The 22,388-nt window shown below is 43.3% G+C and overlaps 2 protein-coding genes across 4 annotated transcripts; both read left to right on the plus strand.

Moving 5' to 3' along the window:
* The first annotated feature begins 9,626 nt into the window (after positions 1-9,626).
* LOC113027182 (cytochrome P450 2J6-like) lies at positions 9,627-15,167 on the plus strand. 3 transcript variants are annotated; one of them, XM_026176780.1, is made up of 6 exons: positions 9,627-10,446; positions 10,556-10,716; positions 11,033-11,101; positions 11,210-11,318; positions 11,477-11,615; positions 15,106-15,167. In XM_026176780.1, coding segments are annotated over exons 1-5 (486 nt in total). In that variant the 5' UTR covers positions 9,627-10,301; the 3' UTR covers positions 11,479-11,615; positions 15,106-15,167. The 3 variants fall into 3 exon arrangements, with proteins under 3 accessions (XP_026032565.1, XP_026032564.1, XP_026032563.1); XM_026176779.1 differs by having other exon boundaries at positions 9,627-10,187; positions 10,294-10,446; positions 11,210-11,615; XM_026176778.1 differs by having other exon boundaries at positions 11,210-11,615.
* Positions 15,018-21,729, plus strand: LOC113027181 (cytochrome P450 2F2-like). Its single transcript, XM_026176777.1, has 11 exons — positions 15,018-15,213; positions 15,953-16,115; positions 16,865-17,017; positions 17,115-17,275; positions 17,511-17,579; positions 17,657-17,761; positions 17,976-18,114; positions 18,651-18,736; positions 20,740-20,841; positions 20,937-21,078; positions 21,443-21,729. The coding sequence occupies exons 1-11, from the start codon at positions 15,046-15,048 to the stop codon at positions 21,628-21,630; spliced, it is 1,476 nt and encodes a 491-aa protein (XP_026032562.1). The 5' UTR covers positions 15,018-15,045; the 3' UTR covers positions 21,631-21,729.
* Positions 21,730-22,388: the final 659 nt, after the last annotated feature.

A 22,388-nucleotide genomic window follows, 5' to 3' on the forward strand; every position in this document is an offset into this window, starting at 1 on the left:
CGTGAGAGACAGTCAGCGACGTGATTGGACTTACCAGCCACATGCTGAATGTCTGTGGTAAACTCAGAAATGGCCGCCAACTGGCGCTGCTGGCGTGCGCTCCATGGGTCAGAGACCTTGGACATCGCAAACGTCAAAGGTTTGTGGTCAACGTACGCAGTAAAGTTGCGACCCTCGAGGAAAAAACGAAAATGTCGTGTCGCAAGGTGCAGGGCCAGCAACTCCCTGTCAAAAACACTGTACTTGCGTTCAGCATCCCGGAGCATACGACTGAAAAAGGCGAGCGGTTGCCAGAGACCTGAAACCCGCTGTTCCAACACCCCACCCACTGCCACGTCAGAGGCGTCGGTGGTCAACGCGATCTCCGCCGACGGAAGCGGGTGGGCCAGCAGGGCGGCGTCAGCCAGCGCAGACTTGGCTGCGGAAAACGCACGGACGCGTTCCGGCAGCCAGTCAACCGGATCTTTGGCTGTTTTACCCTTTAAGGCAGCATAGAGTGGCTGTAGCAGGTGGGCAGCTCTGGGGAGAAAGAGGTTGTAAAAATTTATCATCCCCAAGAACTCCTGCAACGCTTTAACCGACGTGGGACACGGGAAAGCCGAAACGGCCTGGACTCTGTCGGGCAACGGAACCACACCTTCAGCGGAAATGCGGTGCCCGAGGAAATCCAGAACAGGCAACCCAAACTGGCACTTGGAAGGGTTGATGATCAGGCCGTGCGCTGCCAAACGCTGGAAAACCTGGCGCAGATGGGACTCGTGCTGGCTCGCTGAGCAGCTGGCCACCAATATATCGTCCAGATAAACAAAAATGAACGGCAGCCCACGCAAAACGGAGTCCATCAGCCGCTGAAAGGTCTGGGCGGCACCTTTCAGGCCAAACGGCATGCACAAAAACTCGAACAAGCTGAAGGGGGTAATGACAGCGGTTTTAGGAACGTCTTCGGCGCGCACGGGAACCTGGTGATACCCCCGCACCAAGTCAATTTTAGAAAAAAATCGACGTTCCGGCGAGATTGGCAGAAAAATCATGAATGTGGGGGATGGGGTAACGGTCATTCTCCGTGGCATTATTTAAACGGCGGAAATCTCCGCATGGCCGCCACCGACCGTCCGATTTGGGCACCATGTGAAGCGGAGAGGCCCATGCACTGTTCGAACGCTGTACAATGCCAAGGCGCTCCATGGCTGCAAACTCTTCCCGAGCGACGGACAGTTTCGCGGGGTCGAGGCGGCGCGCGTGCGCGAACACCGGGGGCTCGACCGTGGGAATATAATGCTCAACCCCATGCTTCGTTACCGTGCTAGAGAAATTAGGGACAGACAGCGATGGAAACTCTAAAAGCAAACGCTGAAAAGCATCCCCGGAGGTCACTACATTAGCCCGAATCAGGGGCTCGGCGGCCCGAGTAAAACAGGGTAGCGAAGAAAACGAGAGAGCATCTATTAAACGTCTGTTAGCAACATCGACAAGTAGTCCATGAGCACATGTCACGGGGTGGAGAGAGACAAGTTACCTAGGTTTTTTGTTGTGCATGTTTTTGTTGTGTTTTATCTTTTTAATGTTTTAATATTGTACATTGGGTTATTTTTATGAGTTTTACTGCATGTTTTAATGGTATTTATTTGGTGACTTGTCCTGGAAAGACTCCGCCCCTACCTGATAGTAAACTGATCACACCTGCGAGAGATTCCTGAGAGGCCAATAAGAGGGCCTGGCAGACCACAGGAAGGAGTTCGACCGAAAGGCAAGAGAGGACCGAAGCATGAAGGCACCCATAAGTGTCACGGGAACCCACAAGAGCCTGGAGTGACACGGAGGCTTAAGAGATGAGGTCTGAGAGGCCTGACGTGAGGCTTCAGAGTGAAGTCACAGAGGCGTGACACATGGGGCTCGAGAGACGGGCCGGAGTGTGTGTGTCAGTCCTGTAGTCTTGCACTCGAGGAGTCTGGCAGTCTTGGAGCCTTGACTGTTGGAGCTTGGTGTTCCAGGGGAGGACGGACAGCACCAGCGACTAGGGACGCGGAGCGAACAGTCGGACGGCAGTAGCAACAAGAGCCCAGCTTGTGCACTGCGGGAGAGCAGAGGCGGCGAGACAGCTGGTGGCGAGACAGCTCCGGCGGGCGGAGTTGAGAGCTCTGCCCACCCGGGGTAAGTCTTCGACTTATTTCCTTTTTACGAATGAAAACTGCCTGAAAAGAATAGTGACTGCCGCTCCCTCCCTTTCTTCAGCGTACCGGGACGCGGAATGCAGGGAGGAAGGCGAGGACTCCGCTGGGTTTCCCTTTTACACCATTTCGCTGGATTTCTTAGTTCTTTGTGACTTTTATACCGTGGTGGATGCCACTGGACTTTTAATGTTGTGTTTTATTGATTTTTATTGTGTTACCCCTTGGCCAGGGTTGTTTTAATTCATTTTACATTTTTAACTATTTAAATATAATAAATTATATTTTAATTATACAGTTTTTTCAATCGTGTGCTTTCCCTTGGCGGCTCCACTGCTCTGTCCGTTTGGAGGAAGGTTTCCTTCCTTTAGAAAAAACACTGTGGAAATAGAATCACCTTCCCTCCGTTACACACACAGGAAATCAGCACCCAAAATAGGTACAGAGCTAGCGGCAACAACAAAGTTCCACTGGAAATCCCGGCCATGAAAACAAACAGTCACCAACCTTTCCCCAAACGTTTTGATGGGAGAGCCATTAGCTGCAATGAGCTGCGGCCCACAGTTCGCTGCCAGTCCGTTGGCAGCGGTAGGGGGGAGGAGGCTCTTCTGGGAGCCGGAGTCCACGAGAAAACGTCTCCCGGAGCGCGAGTCCTCTATGAAGAGCAGCCTTTCTGTATTGCCAGTGGTCGCGGCTGCTACGGCGCGCTGGCGGGTCCGTTTCCCTGGGCCGTGAAAGTGCAAGGCGGCAGGCAGCGACGCGCTCTGTCGCCAAAACGCTGACGGTAGAAACAGATGCTCTTTCCGTGGTGCCGGCGTGTAGCAATCCCTGCCGTCAGCAAGGGGGCGGATGCTCCGGGGGAGGCAGGTGGAGGCGTGGAAGGTGGCGCTGGCGTGTCCGTAGCCAGGGCGTGAACGTTGAAAGTGCGGCTAGCCAGGAGAATGCGATCCACTTCTTCAGCCAGGGAGCGATAATCCTTCGCAGGCAGAAGCGGAGAGTTTGCGAGGACAGCTCTTACGGCGGCCGGTAGTTGGCGGAGGAAGAGGTGCACGAAGAGGAAACCACCGTCATCCGAGCAACGATAGCATGTTCTCCATGAGCTCGAGCGCGGTACCGCCACCCAAGCCTGACAGGTTGAGGAGCTTTTCGGCTCGTTCGGCGTCGGAGAGGGCATAGCGCCGAAGAAGCAGCTCTTTGAGGGCGGCGTATTTCCCTTGGGCGGGTGGGTCCCGGAGGAGCGCCATCGCGCGACGGGTGGCCAGCGGGTCGAGCGAGGCCACCACATGGTGATACTTCGTGTAGTCAGCCGAGATGCCGCGAAGGGCGAACTGAGCCTCCACGTGTACAAACCATGACGGGGGGTCATGGAGCCAAAAGTCCGGCAGTTTCAGCGCCACAGCGAACGTACCTGCAACAGGAGGCGGAGGTCCAGCGGCCGCTGATGCATCCATAGCGGAGTCTGCCTTATCTACGGCCCGTTGCATGCTCGAGTCAGCGGTCACCAATGTGGAGGTAAGCATCAATGACACAGAGCTCTCAGTTCTCACTCCTTCTTTATTCGTCTCCAACATCAACTGCACATATCGCGCTGCAAAACACAGGAACACACTTCCTATACAAAGGGTGTGAGTGGAGCCCTCTAGTGGTCCACCACAAGGTTATGGACTGAGAACTTTTGGGGGGCTTCTTAAAAACATAAGAACAACCGTAATCATCCAAGAAGAAGACACTCTCCAAGAAATTGTCATATTTGTTTATATACAGTGGGGCAAAAAAGTATTTAGTCAGCCACCGATTGTGCAAGTTCCCCCACCTAAAATGATGACAGAAGTCAGTAATTTGCACCAGAGGTACACTTCAACTGTGAGAGACAGAATGTGAAAAAAAAAATCCATGAATCCACATGGTAGGATTTGTAAAGAATTAATTCGTAAATCAGGGTGGAAAATAAGTATTTGATCACCTCAAACAAGGAAAATCTCTGGCTCTCACAGACCTGTAACGTCGTCTGTAAGAAGCTTTTCTGTCCCCCACTCATTACCTGTATGAATGGCACCTGTTTGAACTCATCATCTGTATAAAAGACACCTGTCCACAGCCTCAAACAGTCAGACTCCAAACTGGAGGAAGAAGAATACTGAGTTGCATCCCAAGAACACCATACCTACTGTGAAGCATGGGGGTGGAAACATCATGCTATGGGGCTGTTTTTCTGCCAAGGGGACAGGACGACTGATCCGTGTTAAGGACAGAATGAATGGGGCCATGTATCGTGAGATTTTGAGCCAAAACCTCCTTCCATCAGTGAGAACTTTGAAGATGAAACGAGGCTGGGTCTTCCAACATGACAATGATCCAAAACACACCGCCCGGGCAACAAAGGAGTGGCTCCGTAAGAAGCATTTGAAAGTCCTGGAGTGGCCTAGCCAGTCTCCAGACCTCAACCCCATAGAAAATCTGTGGCGGGAGTTGAAAGTCCGTGTTGCTCGGCGACAGCCCCAAAACATCACTGCTCTCGAGAAGATCTGCATGGAGGAATGGGCCAAAATACCAGCTACTGTGTGTGCAAACCTGGTAAAGACCTATAGTAAACGTTTGACCTCTGTTATTGCCAACAAAGGTTATGTTACAAAGTATTGAGTTGTATTTTTGTTATTGACCAAATACTTATTTGCCACCCTGATTTACGAATAAATTCTTTACAAATCCTACCATGTGGATTCATGGATTTTTTTTTCACATTCTGTCTCTCACAGTTGAAGTGTACCTCTGGTGCAAATTACTGACCTCTGTCATCATTTTAGGTGGGGGAACTTGCACAATCGGTGGCTGACTAAATACTTTTTTGCCCCACTGTATGCATATATGTATACACATGAGCTTGAGTGGCTCTTTTTGTTGATGTGGCCTGGTGCTGTTGCACACCGGACACACAGTTGTTTCTTGCTCTATATCTTCAGTCATTGTGTGCCAAAACACGATACCACGGGCCCTGCGTTTAGTAGCTTCTGTGCCTGGTTGCCCTCTGTGGAGGATGGCGAGATAATCGTTTTGCAAAGACTTTGGGATCACTGTCTTCGGGCCTTTTATGACAATGCCATCTTCAAGGGTGAGTTAATCTCGATATGGGTAGTATTGACGAATTTCTGTGGGCAGCTGAGTTTGTCTGCAAGGCCAGCCTCTCATTATGACAGTGCTCAGTTTCTGTAGCTCTGGATCAGAGGCAGTGTGTTCCCTCAGTTCAGTCAGCCTAGAAGAAGAGATTTGTTGGATCGACATGATCTCGTTGGATCTGTGCTGATCTGTCGAGGTTGTGGGAGCACGGGACAAAGTGTCGGCAAGATACATCTGCGAGCCTTTTTTGTACACCATCTGAAAGTTGTACTTCTGCAGTCTGGCTGGAGCTGAGTGTATGGGCTTGTTTAGGATAGTGACCAACGGCTGATGATCTGATTTGGATTTGCTTTCCGTAGATGTAATCATTGAACTTGGAACATGCGAATACAACTGCAAGAAGTTCCTTCTCGATCTGCGCACAGCGCATCTCAGTCTGCGTCAGAGTACGAGAGGAGTAGGCGATCGGGGCGCCTTCCTGGAGGCATGCAGCCCCGAGTCCATACTGCGAGGCATTGCACGTAAGCGTGACGGGTTTCTGGACATCATAGTAGCTGAGAGTGGGTGGACTGGTTAGGTTCTATTTTAAAGCATCAAATGCATCTTGATGCTGCTTCAGCTAGCACCGCTGAATGTCTTTGCACGTTAGCTCCTGAAGTGGGGCTGAGAGCTCGCTGAAATTAGGAAGGAACTTTCCTAGGTAATTAATCATCCCTAAGAAGAGGAGCTGTGACCGAGAGCTGGAGAGCTGTGACGTTTTCAGGTGTGGGCATCTCCTTGATTGCTTTGGTCTTTGCTGGATCAGGCTTTAAGCCCTTGCTTGTGAAGACATGTCCAACATAACAGACTTCTTTGAGTCGAAATTTGCACTTCAGGGGGTTGAGTCTCAGCTTGACTTCCCTTGCACGGTCGAGTACCTTTCTGAGATTCTGTTCATGCTCGTTCATATCTCTTCCACCAATGATTATGTTGTAGACAATGATAGCACAGGGGTATCCAGCAAAGATCTGCTCCATTGCACGCTGGAACACCTCGCTGGCTGAGTTTCTTTCATACGGCATTCTGAGAAAGCAGAATCTGCCAAATGGAGAGCTGAAAGTCGTGAGCATGGATGATTTGTGGTCAAGAGTTTTCTGCTAAAAGGAGCATTTCGCATCCAGGACAGAAAAGACTGTGGAGTTAGGCATTTGCGCGGCTACCTCCTCTATGGTACGCATAGGGTGATGCGGGCGTTTCAGCACTTTATTTAGATCTCTCGGCCATCCCACTGGTGCTGAAAGGCTCTGCTTTCAGAATCAACTTTTCTCTCCACCATTGTGAGCGGCTAGCTTCGCAATAACAGAAGTTTGACTTGATTGAAGCGGGAATGTTCCCAGCTAGCCTAGCGTTCGGCAAGGAGGCTGCAGCGCTGCATTATGGGATCTGTAGTTTGTATATTATTAGCGGCTCATATCGCCGGGCCATGCATAACAATAATACAGGGAGTGCAGAATTATTAGGCAAGTTGTATTTTTGAGGAATAATTTTATTATTGAACAACAACCATGTTCTCAATGAACCCAAAAAACTCATTAATATCAAAGCTGAATGTTTTTGGAAGTAGTTTTTAGTTTGTTTTTAGTTTTAGCTATTTTAGGGGGATATCTGTGTGTGCAGGTGACTATTACTGTGCATAATTATTAGGCAACTTAACAAAAAACAAATATATACCCATTTCAATTATTTATTTTTACCAGTGAAACCAATATAACATCTCCACATTCACAAATATACATTTCTGACATTCAAAAACAAAACAAATCAGCGACCAATATAGCCACCTTTCTTTGCAAGGACACTCAAAAGCCTGCCATCCATGGATTCTGTCAGAGTTTTGATCTGTTCACCATCAACATTGCGTGCAGCAGCAACCACAGCCTCCCAGACACTGTTCAGAGAGGTGTACTGTTTTCCCTCCTTGTAAATCTCACATTTGATGATGGACCACAGGTTCTCAATGGGGTTCAGATCAGGTGAACAAGGAGGCCATGTCATTAGTTTTTCTTCTTTTATACCCTTTCTTGCCAGCCACGCTGTGGAGTACTTGGACGCGTGTGATGGAGCATTGTCCTGCATGAAAATCATGTTTTTCTTGAAGGATGCAGACTTCTTCCTGTACCACTGCTTGAAGAAGGTGTCTTCCAAACTGGCAGTAGGACTGGGAGTTGAGCTTGACTCCATCCTCAACCCGAAAAGGCCCCACAAGCTCATCTTTGATGATACCAGCCCAAACCAGTACTCCACCTCCACCTTGCTGGCGTCTGAGTGGGACTGGAGCTCTCTGCCCTTTACCAATCCAGCCACGGGCCCATCCATCTGGCCCATCAAGACTCACTCTCATTTCATCAGTCCATAAAACCTTAGAAAAACCAGTCTTGAGATATTTCTTGGCCCAGTCTTGACGTTTCAGCTTGTGTGTCTTGTTCAGTGGTGGTCGTCTTTCAGCCTTTCTTACCTTGGCCATGTCTCTGAGTATTGCACACCTGTGCTTTTGGGCACTCCAGTGATGTTGCAGCTCTGAAATATGGCCAAACTGGTGGCAAGTGGCATCTTGGCAGCTGCACGCTTGACTTTTCTCAGTTCATGGGCAGTTATTATGCGCCTTGGTTTTTCCACACGCTTCTTGCGACCCTGTTGACTATTTTGAATGAAACGCTTGATTGTTCGATGATCACGCTTCAGAAGCGTTTGCAATTTTGAGACTGCTGCATCCCTCTGCAAGATATCTCACTGTTTTTGACTTTTCTGAGCCTGTCAAGTCCTTCTTTTGACCCATTTTGCCAAAGGAAAGGACGTTGCCTAATAATTATGCACACCTGATATAGGGTGTTGATGTCATTAGACCACACCCCTTCTCATTACAGAGATGCACATCACCTAATATGCTTAATTGGTAGTAGGCTTTCGAGCCTATACAGCTTGGAGTAAGACAACATGCATGAAGAGGATGATGTGGACAAAATACATTTGCCTAATAATTCTACACTCCCTGTACATCTTATGCCATCAGCTTGTCCTAATTTCCCTAATAAGATGGAGCGGCCGAACTTTTGACATAACTTTTTGCAAAAACTGCATAAAAAGCACTTGCAGCAACAAAAACATAATATTCCAGAAACACGCTTTGCCATCCAATCAGCTGTTCATAACACTTCCTACATTGGAATAGACGTCAGCGTGAACTTTTGCATGTCCGCCATTACCTCTTCGAAACCGGAAGTGACGTCATTTTCGCAGAAATGTAGTTTGCTTTTTTTTTTTTTACCATCAGGGCCTCATGAGCCTATACTGGTGTTTTTAAAAGTTATGTTTGACTTTATGACTTTCTGTGTCGTTTCTGGGATGCTGAGGACTCATATTGCACTGCTGGAAATAGTTTATTTTGATGCATGTGCGGCTTTTTTGCAAATTTGTTGTATAATATTTATTTTCGTTTTTCCTGCAGTGTATAAAAATTGGTGTATTTCAAAAATAAAACTATGAAGACACTCAAAATAAATTTCCTGTGGTGGGAAACTATCTTGTGCAACTTGTTTGGGATAAGCCTCTTAAATTTCTCTAACTAGAAATATATGTTAAAAAGCAAAAACGATTTTCAATTTTTTTTGTAGTTTATTGCACTTTTTTGCAATTTATGTAATTACTATGCACTTAATGCAGACATATTATTAAAATCTGGGCTATAATGGTTGTATTGATGTATAGCAACTTGAAATGCTCCCAAAAATGGCTCCACAGCATGTAAAAATATAATATAAGCTCTGGCGGACTTGGTTCTATGGTAGGTCTTAAAGGGTTAACAGTACTGATCTTACCTTTTTACTGTGATTGCCTAATATGTTGTTGGTATAAAACTGACTCTCTGCACAGTTGGCATTTACCCAGCCAATACAGATTGGACCTTACCTTCTTGATAAGTCAGTATTTGCCAACAGAGTTTTTCTGTATGTGTGAAGGGGGTTATAATTATAATAATAATAATAATGGATTGGATTTATATAGCGCTTTTCAAGGCACCCAAATCGCTTTACAATGCCACTATTCATTCACTCTCGCATTCACACACTGGTGCAGGCAAGCTACAGTTGTAGCCACAGCTGCCCTGGGGCAGACTGACAGAAGCGAGGCTGCCATATCGCACCATCAGCCCCTCTGGCCAACACCAGTAGGGTAAAGTGTCTTGCCCAAGGACACAACGACCAGGACAGAGAGCCCGCGGATCGAACCGGCGACCTTCAGGTTACAGAGACGCTTCCCAACCCCCTGAGCCACGGTCGCCCCATCTTTATGTTTCTTTATATAAAATAATAAAAGAGCAGTATATGCTTCAAAAAAACAATTATTTTATTGAGTATAATTTGTCAATATAGCTTTACTAATATGCCACAAGCTGTGTCTAGCAGGATGCGTACACAGGGTCCTATTTTCAGGTCATAGTAGAAAAATATTAAGGACATAAATTACATTTAATTCAATTTTTTTCATAGCTGCTTTAGACCATATAAAATGTTAATTCCTCTGGTCTGTAAATATGTTTAAAGCCCCTTCAAAATGTAATATTCATCTGAGGGTGTGACGCATGGATTTCAAACATGTCATTTTGTTTCCTCCCAGCTGAGGAAGTCTTATGGAGATGTCTACAGTATTTTCATCGGTTGTAAACCAGCTGTAGTCATCAATGGTGTAAAGGCCATGAAGGAGGCTATGGTGACCAAGGCTGCTGATTTTGCTGGACGACCTCAAGGCTTGTTCATTAATGAGTGACTTTCGCGTGCATCAAAACAAGCGAAACAGACTCACAGTGGTTTATGTTTCCTACCTGGGAAAGTTGATGTTGCTGATGTTTTACTGACTTTAAACTACACTGTGAGGATCAATTGTTCACTTACGTTTTAGGCCAAGAGGTTGGAGAGCTTTGGAACAGGGAACATTTTTGAGTTCTTTCTTCTTTATGTTGCTCAACCTGTTGTAGGAGTCATTATGGCAGATTATGGCTCTAAGTGGAGGGAACAGCGTCGCTTTGCTTTGATGACTTTGAGGAACTTTGGTCTGGGAAAGAATTCAATGGGGGAGAGAATTCATGACGAGATCAAACACATCATCAGTACCCTGGAAAAGAACATTGGTATGTTCATTGATGGGTTCACACAACAGTTTTGCACAGTGCTGTTGGTTTCAGAATATTGATTTGTACTCTCGTACAGTGCTGTCTTGTTTCATTATGTCTCCTACAGGTAAAACAATGAGCCCTAAGGTTATGTTTCATAATGGAGCCTCCAACATCATCTGCCAGGTTCTGTTTGCTAGACGCTACAAGTACGATGATGAGTTAATCAAACTGTTTGTTGAAGTCTTTACCGAGGTTTCAAAGATAGTCAATGGACCGTGGGCCACGGTGAGTAAAACTGACAGCAATGCTATCGAGGCAAAGTGTTTACAGTTTCCTAACAGGTCTGTGAGACTGCCTGGAGCATGCCAACATGGCTACAGTCTTCAGCTCAGTCTAGAGCTGAAGGTGAAACGTCTTCAAGATCAAAATCCACTGTGAAATCACTGCTATGCTCTTATTGTTTAGAAGTCAGAATGGACTTTGTATCGACTTGTTGACTGTCCATCCAACATAGTTTTGCCAGTCAAATAAAAATCTTAAAAGTTATCTTCAGCAATACGTCTTCTTCCACCAATTATGTTGTTTGGTTGTTTTTCTGCAGCTGTATGACTCTTTTCCTATAATACGTAACCTGCCACTGCCCTTCCAAAAGGCCTTTAAGAAAATGGAGGTAATGTTGAAGATCATTCTTAACACACGTTTGTACAATAAAGATAGAAACATACGCATGCACACTGTCAGTGAAAAACGAAAAGTAATGAAGAATTGCATGTTTTAGATTTATAAGAATCTTTCACGTCGCATGGTGAGCGAGCACAGAGAGACCCGAGTTCCCGGAGAGCCACGAGACTTTATTGACTGCTACCTGGATGAACTGGAGAAGATGTGTGAGCGTGAAAAGGAAAGCAATAAATAAATGGAAATTCTCAGTATTTACTCAGTATCTTGTTACACAAGTATAACACTCATACTCTTATATGTATGATAAGATACATTTTTGTCTTGCTTGAATGTTTCGTACAATTATCACTCTCTGCATTTTTAGAGAGTTGATGAAGAGTCTGCATTTTCAGAAGAAGAGCTCATTATGTACTCGCTGAATCTTCACTTCGCTGGGACTGGCACCACCTCTAACACGCTTCTTACTGGTTTTCTTTACCTGATGAACTATCCACACATACAAGGTAATACAACTCCCCCCGTACTCATTTATAATCAAGAAAAATTCAACTTGTTGGCACATTTATAGTAAAACATTACACTACACTGCCGTGTTTTATTTGCGTTATCTGTGCACTAGATATTACTTTGTGCACACCAGATGTTTTTGTACGCTAGACTAAAACAAATTATTTTGATCCAAGATTTTGCTTTTTACTGTGAACAAAAAGAGTCCCTGCTAGAGCTGTGCTTTCACAATCTTTTAGTAATATGCAACAATTCCCATGTTAGAACCTAATAAGGTATACTTAGATAGAACTTTATTAATCCCTCGGGTGGGTTCCTCTGGGAAATTCCCATCCCAAAACAGTCAAATGTCACATGTCTGAACGATTTCAGACCTGTGGCACTCACCCCCATTCCCGCCAAATGCCTGGAGAGACTGGTCATTAAACACATCAGAGCTGCTTTTCCACCATCCCTGGACTCGCACCAGTTTGCATACAGGGAGAACCGGTCAACCGAGGATGCGATCGCCACAGTGCTGCACACATTACTGAAGCACTTGGAACACAGGAACACCTATGCACGGCTCCTCTTTGTAGACTACAGCTCGGCTTTTAATACCATCCGGCCATACAAACTCCGTCCCAAACTCCACCAACTGGGACTTAACTCTTCTCTGTGCAACTGGATTGTGGACTTCCTCACTAACCGTAGACAGAGTGTCAGAGTGGGTAAGAACACCTCTTCCACCCTTGTGGTCAACACCGGTGCCCCTCAGGGGTGTGTTCTGAGCCCTCTGCTATACACTCTCTTCACCCATGACTGTCCAATCTCATTGTTAAGTTTGCAGATGACACTACAGTGCTCGGACTTATATCCAACAATGATGAGACAAACTATAGGACAGAGGTGCAACAACTAGAGTCATGGTGCCACGACAATAACTTGGTCTTAAACACCAAAAAGACCAAGGAGATCATTGTAGATTTCCGGAAGAGGGGCCATAACAACCATCTGCCTCTCTTCATTGGCAGTGAGGCGGTGGAGAGGGTGAGCAGTTTTAAATTCTTGGGGGTAACTGTGACCGAGGACCTGTCCTGGGGCAACCATATCACCTCAGTTGTACGGAAGGCCCAACAGCGCCTCTACTACCTGAGGAGACTGCGGAGCGCACACATTCCCAGATCTCTGATGTTGAACTTCTACAACTGTGCCATCAGCAGCGTTCTGACGTATGGATTTCTAGTGTGGTTCCCCAGCTGCACCAAGGCCGATCAGCAAGCACTCCAGCGGGTGGTGAAAGAAGTTGGCAGAATTATTGGAACAAGTCTGCCAGAGATCAGTAATATCTTCCCCACTCGCTGTCTGAGGAGGGTGCACAGTATCCTGCGGGACCAACATCACCCTGCGCGCCACCTTTTCCATCTGCTGCCCTCAGGGAGAAGGTACAGGTCTATACAGGCCAGAACATCCAGACTGGCCAACAGCCTGTATCCACAGGCTGTGAGGCTCCTGAACTCTCTGCCCCCCTCTCACGGACAATAACCATATCCAACTTCTTAATAGCAATGAACTGGTCTGCATTGGTGCATCATATCTTTATTCTCTTCCCCCCCCTGCCCCCCCCCCCCCCCCCCCTCTTTCTTAAATAGATAACTATCATATCTGATATCATATCTCACAGTACAATAATATTGAATGGGTTGCATTGTTGTATTTTGTCATGTTTCTCAGGTCTTTGTCTGAATTTCTACGAACATTATTGCTAAGGATTGTCTCATTGCATTGGAGTCACACTGGGTTAAATATGTACACTTGGGTTTTAAGGGGTATTTATTATTTTCTTCTTTTTTTTTGGGTTGTATGGAAGCCCCAAACACAATTTCATTGTTCTTGACAATGACAATAAATAAATAAATACAAAATACAAATACAAATTCGATTTCCAAAAAAGCACAGCACCGACAGAAGTTACAGAGTTACAGAATATTATATATATATATATATATATATATATATATATATATATATATATATATATATATATATATATACACACACACACACACACACACACACACACACACACACACACACACACACACACACACACACATATATATAAATACAGAGACAATATAAATAAAATATACGAAGGGGATAAATAGAATAAATAGGAATAAAAAATAAAAATACAAGTGAATTGCACATTTCAAGTATTGAGGTCAATTTCACTGTTGACTATTTACAAAAGGTATTGCACAGTGAGGTGAAGAGGCACTACAGCTTAGTTGTTCCCTCCTTTGTCCTCCTGTTTCCCCTCCCTCTCCCCTCCAGAGAGGAGTTAAACAGTCTGATGGCGTGTGGGACAAAGGAGTTTTTAAGTCTGTTAGTTCTTGTCTTGGGGAGAAGCAACCTGTCACTGAACAGACTCTTCTGGTTGTTTATGGCCGTGTGCAGAGGATGCCCAGCATTGTCCATAATGTCCATCAGTTTCTTTAATGTCCTTTTCTCTGCCACTGTCACCAGAGTGTCCAGCTTCATGCCGACCACAGAGCCAGCCCTCCTGATCAGTTTCTCCAGCCTGCATGAGTCCTTCTTTGAAGTAGCTACTTAGAAGTAGCTGGAAATGGTCTATAAGCCTGTGAAATTACATATGAATTTGTCTTGAATTTGTTTGGGTTTTTTTTCATGTTAGGGTGTCGAAAAACAATGCAGAATTACAGCAAATGAAAAGCACCCATTATTAAAAACTTGACTAATCCTATGTTTAGTTCATCATTCACTCGTGGCATTTACCACATTGCTAATTCACTTTGTTTACTCCTGCAATACTCCATCATGTCTACCCATCACACGTAATCACAGCACACAGTGCAGTGCTCTTAGGCTCCCAATGTTCGCCAATCCTTGAAAAAAGAATATGGCAAATTATTGGAGAGGTGGAGAAACCAACGAATGAATAGAAACCAAAAACTTCCTTTGGCTCTATCATATTTATGTGACGTCTTCACTCGCGTTTAATATAAAGAATCAATGTTCATAGGACAAAAGACAGAGGCAGAACAGTTGAGCTATTAGATTGTAGCATGTCAACCAGCTAGCCTCTACAGTGAACTAAGGGCTGTGGTATATTTAAGATGCTTCACACATAAATGACCACCTTAAGACTGAGACATGTTTCGTTAACTGTGGAGTGAAGGATCATAAAGAGAGATCCCCTTATCTTTGTTCTTTCATAACCTCAGCTTCTTGTTGCATATTGTTAGAGAAGACAGGTACTGATGTACAGTAGCCTATATGCACGCTAAAAGTGGTTGAGCAATGTGTGCTGTTCTTTCAAAGTTGTGACTAACCTTTCACATAGAGCAAAGGGTAAACAGCTGGCTGAGTTACGTGTATATAATCAGGTCAGCCAGCTACTGCTCTCAGTGCAGTCCAACTCATATGATCATGTTTCTTTCAGTTGTGCTGCTATGGATCTGCGTTTTCTTTATCATCCTTCAGGTCAAATCCAAGAGGCCAAAGAACTTCCCACCAGGACCCCCAGTCTTTCCCATACTGGGAACCATTTTGCAGCTGAGTTTAGAGAACCCCTTGAAGGACTTTGAGAGGGTAAGAAAAACCTTGCAATGAAATGTGTTTAAATGTCATATTCTTATCCCACTAGTGGATTTATTAATTAATATAAATTAACATCTGTGACTGGTAAATGAAATCATTTGAAATCCAAAAATCTTACACTGAAAGTGAAAATGCCACCATGAAACTAAACTACACTGGAAAAACTAAAGAAATTTTTAAAAAAAACTAATTAGGAAATGGAGACTATAATAACACCCGCGTCTCTAATCGGTCACACACTCATTAACATCTTTTAGAATATGAGTAAAACCCTAAATAATTGTGAAAGTTCATGCTAAACATGCACCTTTATGCAATAAACAACTTACTGGTTACCAGTACAGTTTCTTTTATGTCATGACTGTTAACTTTTGCATACATAAACTTTATATGGTACTTCCCCCGAAACACTTAGCTTAACTAATTTGGTAAATATGTTTAAGTCCTTTAGAAAGAAATGTTGATCTGAATATGTGTAAATGATTTCAGTCACTGTCATGTTACTTGTGGCACAGATCCACAAATGTAAGCATGTCCCACTGTAAATATGTGGGCTTCCTCTGTATCCCTCCATGAAATGTTCAGGATTAGTTCATTTGATGCTTTTTTCTCTCCACAGAATAACTGAAATTACTGGACAGAAATGTTTAACCGTGTTGGAGGGAAATGTCCACCTGAGTATCTGGTACATAAATTTCAAAAACTGCCATGTCATTTTGTTCCCTCCCAGCTGAGGAAGTCTTATGGAGATGTCTACAGTATTTACATTGGCCAGAAACCAGCTGTAGTCATCAATGGGCTGAAGGCCGTAAAGGAGGCGATGGTGACTAAGGCTGCTGATTTTGCTGGACGACCCCAAGACTTCTTTATTAATGATGTCACCAAAAGGAAAGGTAGAACAGATGTTATCTATCAAAAAACATAACATCTGTTACAAAAAAAGCCAAACAAAGTCTTTCTATTTCTTTCTGGATTCTAATGTTGGAGGTTGTAGTGTGCTGTTATTTGGTGCGTTCATAAGAGAAAAGACTCATTACTTTGGAAATAATCATGGTGGCAAAACAGACACAAAACATTGCAAATAAATTGATGTAAAATAAAAAAATACATCATGCTACATTATTACTAATAACTTCCATCCATCATACAAAAAACTACAAACACATTTTTTTTAAACAGCAAATATGAATCTAAATTATAGGAAGACTCTAAGATGATCTAAGTTTTCAAACCACTTTGGTTCATGTTCTTTGAAACAAGCTGGTTAAAAAATGACTTGCTTCACATGTTCAGGCAATGAAATGTTTTTATTGCACGTGTTTGCATGTTTAACCAGAGTCTAACATTCCCAGAGCAGCTTCTATCAGTTGACCTGTTGCTTATTTTAAGATCCTCGTAGTTATCCTGGAATTGCACTACTGTTCACGCTTAAATCAATAATTGAATTTTAGCATGCATGCTAGAGATGCTAAGTCTTTTCTGACTGCAGTGAAACTCCAGTGAGATGCTGGTGTATCGAGCTGTACTGAATAAAATAAAAATAAAAGATGAAATAAGCCAGAAAGTAGAGCAATGATGACAAATTGTCAGCATTGATGATCTTTACGTCTTTCCCTTCTTTGTGTTTCTAATTTTGTCGTAGGGGTCGTTATGATAGATTACGGCTCTAGTTGGAGGGAACATCGTCGCTTTGCTCTGATGACTTTGAGGAACTTTGGTCTGGGGAAGAACTCGATGGAGGACCGGATTCATGAAGAGATAAAACATCTTGTTAGCACGCTGGAGGAGAGCGTTGGTAAGCGTTGGTCCACATAACTGAATTTTGTGGTGAGCCGTTGTTTCCATAATGTTCTTTTGTGTTGTTTTACAATGCTGTGCTGTTACATTACCAGGTAAAACCATGAGTCCTCGAGTTATGTTTCACAATGTGGCCTCCAACATCATCTGCCAGGTTCTGTTTGCTAGACGCTACGAGTATGACAACGCATTAATCAAACAGATTGTTCAGTGCTTCACTGAGAATACCAAGATGGTCAATGGACCGTGGGCTATGGTGAGTAAAAGCATGTTTCTGAGGTAACAAAGTTTCCTCAGGAATTTCGTTAAGGCGGAGATTTTACTGCAACAATTCCACCTGTAACAAAACTAACATGCAGATGTTTTTGTCACATCTAGCTTTAGCATGCTAGCGTGGTCATTTGATAAGTAGAACCAGCAAAAAAGGAAAACCAGGACTGGTCGCCTCTGATGATATTTAAGCAAATTACCCAGCTTGTCTTTCCTTTCAGCTCTATGACTCTTTCCCTATAATTCGTAACCTGCCACTGCCCTTCCAAAAGGCCTTTCAGAATGTGGAGGTAATTTTAATTTTCACTTTACCAGAAGGAAGAAGTAAAATTCTTTCAAACTGTGAATAATGTCGTTTGCTCTTTAGACTTGTAGGAATATTATAATTGATTTAATCAATGAGCACAAGAAGACCAGAGTTCCTGGAGAGCCACGAGATTTTATTGACTGCTATCTGGAGGAACTGGAGAAGGTGTGAGTGTGAAAAGAAACAGATCTGTTTTTCATATTCTGTTTTACATATGTATTAGGCATATTTAAAATCAAATTAATTTAATCCTACTTTCTAAAAGGAAATGCCTAAATACTTCACAGAAACGTTTTTGTTTTTATTTTACAGTTTTTAATTAATTTCCAGGAACAGATTAAGACATTTGTCTTACAATAATTGTTCCCCTTTTTTGTAGCGAGGCAATGACAGGTCTTCATTTTCAGAGGACCAGCTCATTATGTACTCTATAGATCTTTATATTGCTGGGACTGACACCACCTCCAACACCCTACTGACTGGTTTTCTTTACCTTATGAACTACCCGCACATCCAAGGTAAACCTGCACATGTAAATAATGCATATTATGGTTATTTGTCATTGAATTCTATGACTTGTCTGTAGCCTTCACATAACAGTCTAAATTGAAACACAGCTTATAAAAAATGTAGGCGGGGCCAAAAGGAGACCTGCTTAATCATTATGCATTTTCATCTTTCTTTTGAACCCCAAATTATTACTTACAAAATACAGTGTTATCATGTTGTGTAAGCTGTCGAGGATACTTGAGGGCACACGGGAGTTTGCCCAACTGGTCTATATGTGTTTTGTGGACTTGGAGAAGGCATTCGACCGTGTCCCTCAGGTGTCCTGTGGGGTGTCTGACCCATTGCTACGGGCCATTCGATCCTTATACAACCGTTGTAAGAGCCTGGTCCTCATAGCCGGCAATAAGTTGGGCTTCTCTGCTTGGGCTGCTGCCCCCGCGACCCGGCCCCGGATAAGTGGAAGAAGATGGATGTATGGATGGATGGATGGAAGCAGTATTGTGAAATGTGGATGTTAATGTGTGATGTTATCTCTCTTACACAGAAAAATGTCAGCAAGAGATAGATCAAGTATTGGAAGGGAAAGATCAAGCCACTTTTGAGGACAGACACAAGATGCCTTACATTCAGGTACTGTATATATGCTGCCCTCACGACACGTGACTATGTGAAGCTAGACAGCTAGCGAACAAAATAGAGGAGATCTTCCACACAAGGCTTGCTTTTCTTGCTTTTAATGAAGATCCTTTAAAGCCTTATCCTCTCTCAAGGCTTCTCCTTGCTATTTCTTATTTGTAACTGAAACATACAGAAAATGAAAATAAATTGCTAGCTAATACACATCTTAATGACAAATTTACTGATTAGCCTAGCTTAACACATGCGTTACATTAGCATCGCAGTTCACTCCAGTTAAACACATATAAAAGTTATTTCTGAACATATAAATACTCACAAAGACAAACGTTTCCCAAGGTACAAGCGTGTAGGGCACTCTTAGCGTGTACATGAACTCGTTCACTCTTTTAATACTGCCGAAGCACTTTTCACGGCATTAACGGAAAAAATACATCAAAGATAGGCAAATGATCAGAGCGCTCCCTCACTCCCATTTCCGCACATACAATACAAAGATCGCTTGTGATAACGATGTCTCACTCTGAGCAAATTTCGAACCCAGACATTTTAACTGTTTTTAGCATGAATTACTTAGAATATTTCTTAACTTTGAACTTATTTATCACTTTGCTTATGTAACTTAATCAGACTATGCACTAACTACTGACCTTTGACCAAAAGGCATAACAGTATATGTTAGAGATCTTGCTACTTACAGTTGTCCTCTATTTAGACGAGTTGCACTGGGTCTTCATAGATTGAGGGAAATCATATGATAGGATGCCAAGAGAGAAACTATGGTACTGGATGAGGAAGTCAGGAGTGGATACAAAATATATTAGAAAAGTGTAGGACATGTACGAGGACAGCAAGACAGTGATCAGTAATGTAGCAGGATTTGAAAATTGGTTCAAGTTGGGGCTGGAATCACTTCAGTATTGGACCTTTTGTTTACAATGACAGATGAGATCAGGCAGGAGTCTCTGTGAACTATAATGTTTGTAGATAACATTGTGATCTATAGTGAGAGTAGGGAACATGTGGAAAGAGCCTGCAGAGCAGACGTATGCTCTGGAGTGACTATGATGGTAAACATTACAAGTCAGTATATCAGAAGGACAGCTCACGTTGATCATTTTGGAGATGCAATGCTGAGATGGTTTGCTGTACACATGTACATCCCTCCTCTGTGAATAATTTGGACAAAGTATAGTAAAGACTGAGCTGGCAGGTAGGAAAAGAGGAAGACCATAGAGAAGGTTCATGGATATATTGAAGAAGGACATGCAGAGTGTTGGCATGACAAAAAGAGGATGCCAGAGATAGGATGAGATGGAGACAGTAAGCACAAATTCCAGCATTTCAGCTGAATTAAATTGTTGTCAAATTGGTGTCATCCTGAATCTTTTGCTTCTTCAAAACCTTTCATGGTCTGGTTGTCTTGGCAACAGATCCAAAATCTTAAAACTACAAAATGAATTAGAAGATGCACATAAACAGCATTATTCAGGAAATCCATCCAACCATGGCAGCTCTGCTTTTACTGAAGGAATTGGTCTGACTTGATGTAGACTTGATCTACTGACCAGAAAAGAAGCATTTCATGGTAAAGGAGTATCATCATAACCTTTTCCATGCTTTGAATAGTTATTCGTAAGGAGTAGAAGGAACATTATTTATGCAAACAACATGTTTTAACGTAACGCATAAAATCTAGTAATGCTGCTGTGTGATAAAAAACACATGGAGTACTTGGACAAACTCCACTGGGTGTTGTTCTTGCAGAACACTGGTGTGTGCAGACAAAGTAGTTTTCACGTGATTGCAGGTTAATTAATAACAACAGGTAACTATTTGTTTTAATGAGGAAAATTAGACTGATATGGCTTTTTATCAGGATTTCTTACTGTGTTCAGATCAGTTCCATATTAAGTAACAGTGAAGAGAGCCCTCCCTCTGAATAGAAAAGGTCTCTGCTCAGACAAAGATAAAGCACAGATAATCTCTTCATCCAGGCTGTGATTCATGAAATACAGAGAGTTGCCAACACTGTTCCTCTCAGTGTCTTCCACTGCACCACTAAAGACACAGAGCTGATGGGATATTCAATTCCCAAGGTAAGGGACGACTGATTAAATCATTTTTAACATTAGATACAATAAAGTCAAGAGTGTCCTTAATGGACTTGTCTTTGCATTTGTTTTCTTCTCAGGATACAGTGATCATTGAGAATCTGACCTCAGTGCTCAGCGAGGAGGGACAGTGGAAATTCCCTCATGAATTCAACCCTGAAAACTTCCTCGATGACAAAGGAGAGTTTGTTAAACCAGAGGCCTTCATGCCTTTCTCTGCAGGTACATGAGCACAAACACGCTGGCTGACACAGACAGGGCCGATTAACCTGTAAACCCTGCTTGAAATATGCAAGCCCAAAATTAATTGATTATTTTTCTATGATTACAAACTCGGTGTAAAATATCTTGGTATCATAATAAAGTTAATAGGTAGAAGCATCAGAGCAGATGTCACTGTGTCAAACATGAAGGCTTTTTTTCCTTTTTGTCTTTTATAGCATGTAAAATATGCCGTAGTTAGTAGACCAAAAACCTAAGAAAACTGTGAATCCACATATGGACATGCCCCTGTTCCCACAGTACCAGGGATGTTGGGTAAATCTGTTTGTTTTTGATAACTTTGAAGTGTCTTGTAATGCCTCAGGTCCTCGGATGTGTCTCGGAGAGGGTCTGGCTCGCATGGAGCTCTTCCTCATCATGGTGACTCTTCTGCACAAGTTTAAATTCATCTGGCCCGAGGACGCAGGAGAACCAGACTTCACTCCAGTCTACGGCATCACATTGACTCCCAAACCTTATGACATGAAGGTTCAACTCAGAATGCCACAGTGAGCCAATGTGCTTCATAGAAGGAGAAAGAAACAATTTAGTCTTAGTCTTTAGTCAATTTAGTCTAATTTTATTTTCATTAAAATTATTGTCCTTTATTCATTCATTGTTGGTTGGTTGATGTCCTATGATTACTGAAAAAACAGTGAGACTTTGTAGAACATGTCCTATTTTATAAAATTTTCTTTCACGTTTAAGAAAAGACTTTTTAAGATTAGAAACATGTTCTGCTGGGCAGGTTTCACTGAGATGTGCATCAGCACAGCAGTTCTCAAGCTGTGGGACATGGAGCCACTGTGGGACATGAGCGTTGATGACAAGGGGAATAATGAGAAAAACTAAGTTGAATGAGAATAATTTATGCAGGATATGTATATCTGTACGTAGGGCTGCTCAATTAATCGAATTTTAATCTTGATTACGATCTGGGCTTTCAACGATCATTAAAAATGACTGAGCCGATTATTAGCCCCTCCCTCATTTATCCGCGACACCTTAAAGGCCGGTCCATGAAAATATTGTCGGGCATAAACCGCTCCGTGGCACAAAAAAGGTTGGAGACCGCTGATTAAGAGGACCCGAGGGAAGCTCGGAAAGCTAAGCAGAAGTTATTTGGAGAGGAGAGTGACTGCCGTTGGTTGAAAAGAGGTAAAAAAAAACTTCAGTGGTGTTGCACACTATTTTATATTATTTTTTAAAGTCATTATTCAATACATTGTTATTGTTAACCCTTTAAAGCCGGTCAGAGCAGCACGCTCCGT

Source organism: Astatotilapia calliptera, chromosome 7 (genome assembly GCF_900246225.1).
Source record: "Astatotilapia calliptera chromosome 7, fAstCal1.2, whole genome shotgun sequence".
NCBI classification, from domain to species: domain Eukaryota; kingdom Metazoa; phylum Chordata; class Actinopteri; order Cichliformes; family Cichlidae; genus Astatotilapia; species Astatotilapia calliptera.

What these genes read in the sequence shown, in the direction of transcription:
- LOC113027182 (XM_026176778.1), top strand. Translation starts at nt 10,302, where the DNA reads ATGGCAGATTATGGCTCTAAGTGGAGGGAACAGCGTCGCTTTGCTTTG. An exon ending in TACCCTGGAAAAGAACATTG is followed by an intron (nt 10,447 to 10,555) that starts GTATGTTCATTG and finishes TGTCTCCTACAG; the next exon opens with GTAAAACAATGAGCCCTAAG. An exon ending in AGGCCTTTAAGAAAATGGAG is followed by an intron (nt 11,102 to 11,209) that starts GTAATGTTGAAG and finishes TGCATGTTTTAG; the next exon opens with ATTTATAAGAATCTTTCACG.
- LOC113027181 (XM_026176777.1), top strand. Translation starts at nt 15,046, where the DNA reads ATGATCATGTTTCTTTCAGTTGTGCTGCTATGGATCTGCGTTTTCTTT. An exon ending in CCTTGAAGGACTTTGAGAGG is followed by an intron (nt 15,214 to 15,952) that starts GTAAGAAAAACC and finishes GTTCCCTCCCAG; the next exon opens with CTGAGGAAGTCTTATGGAGA. An exon ending in AGGCCTTTCAGAATGTGGAG is followed by an intron (nt 17,580 to 17,656) that starts GTAATTTTAATT and finishes TTTGCTCTTTAG; the next exon opens with ACTTGTAGGAATATTATAAT.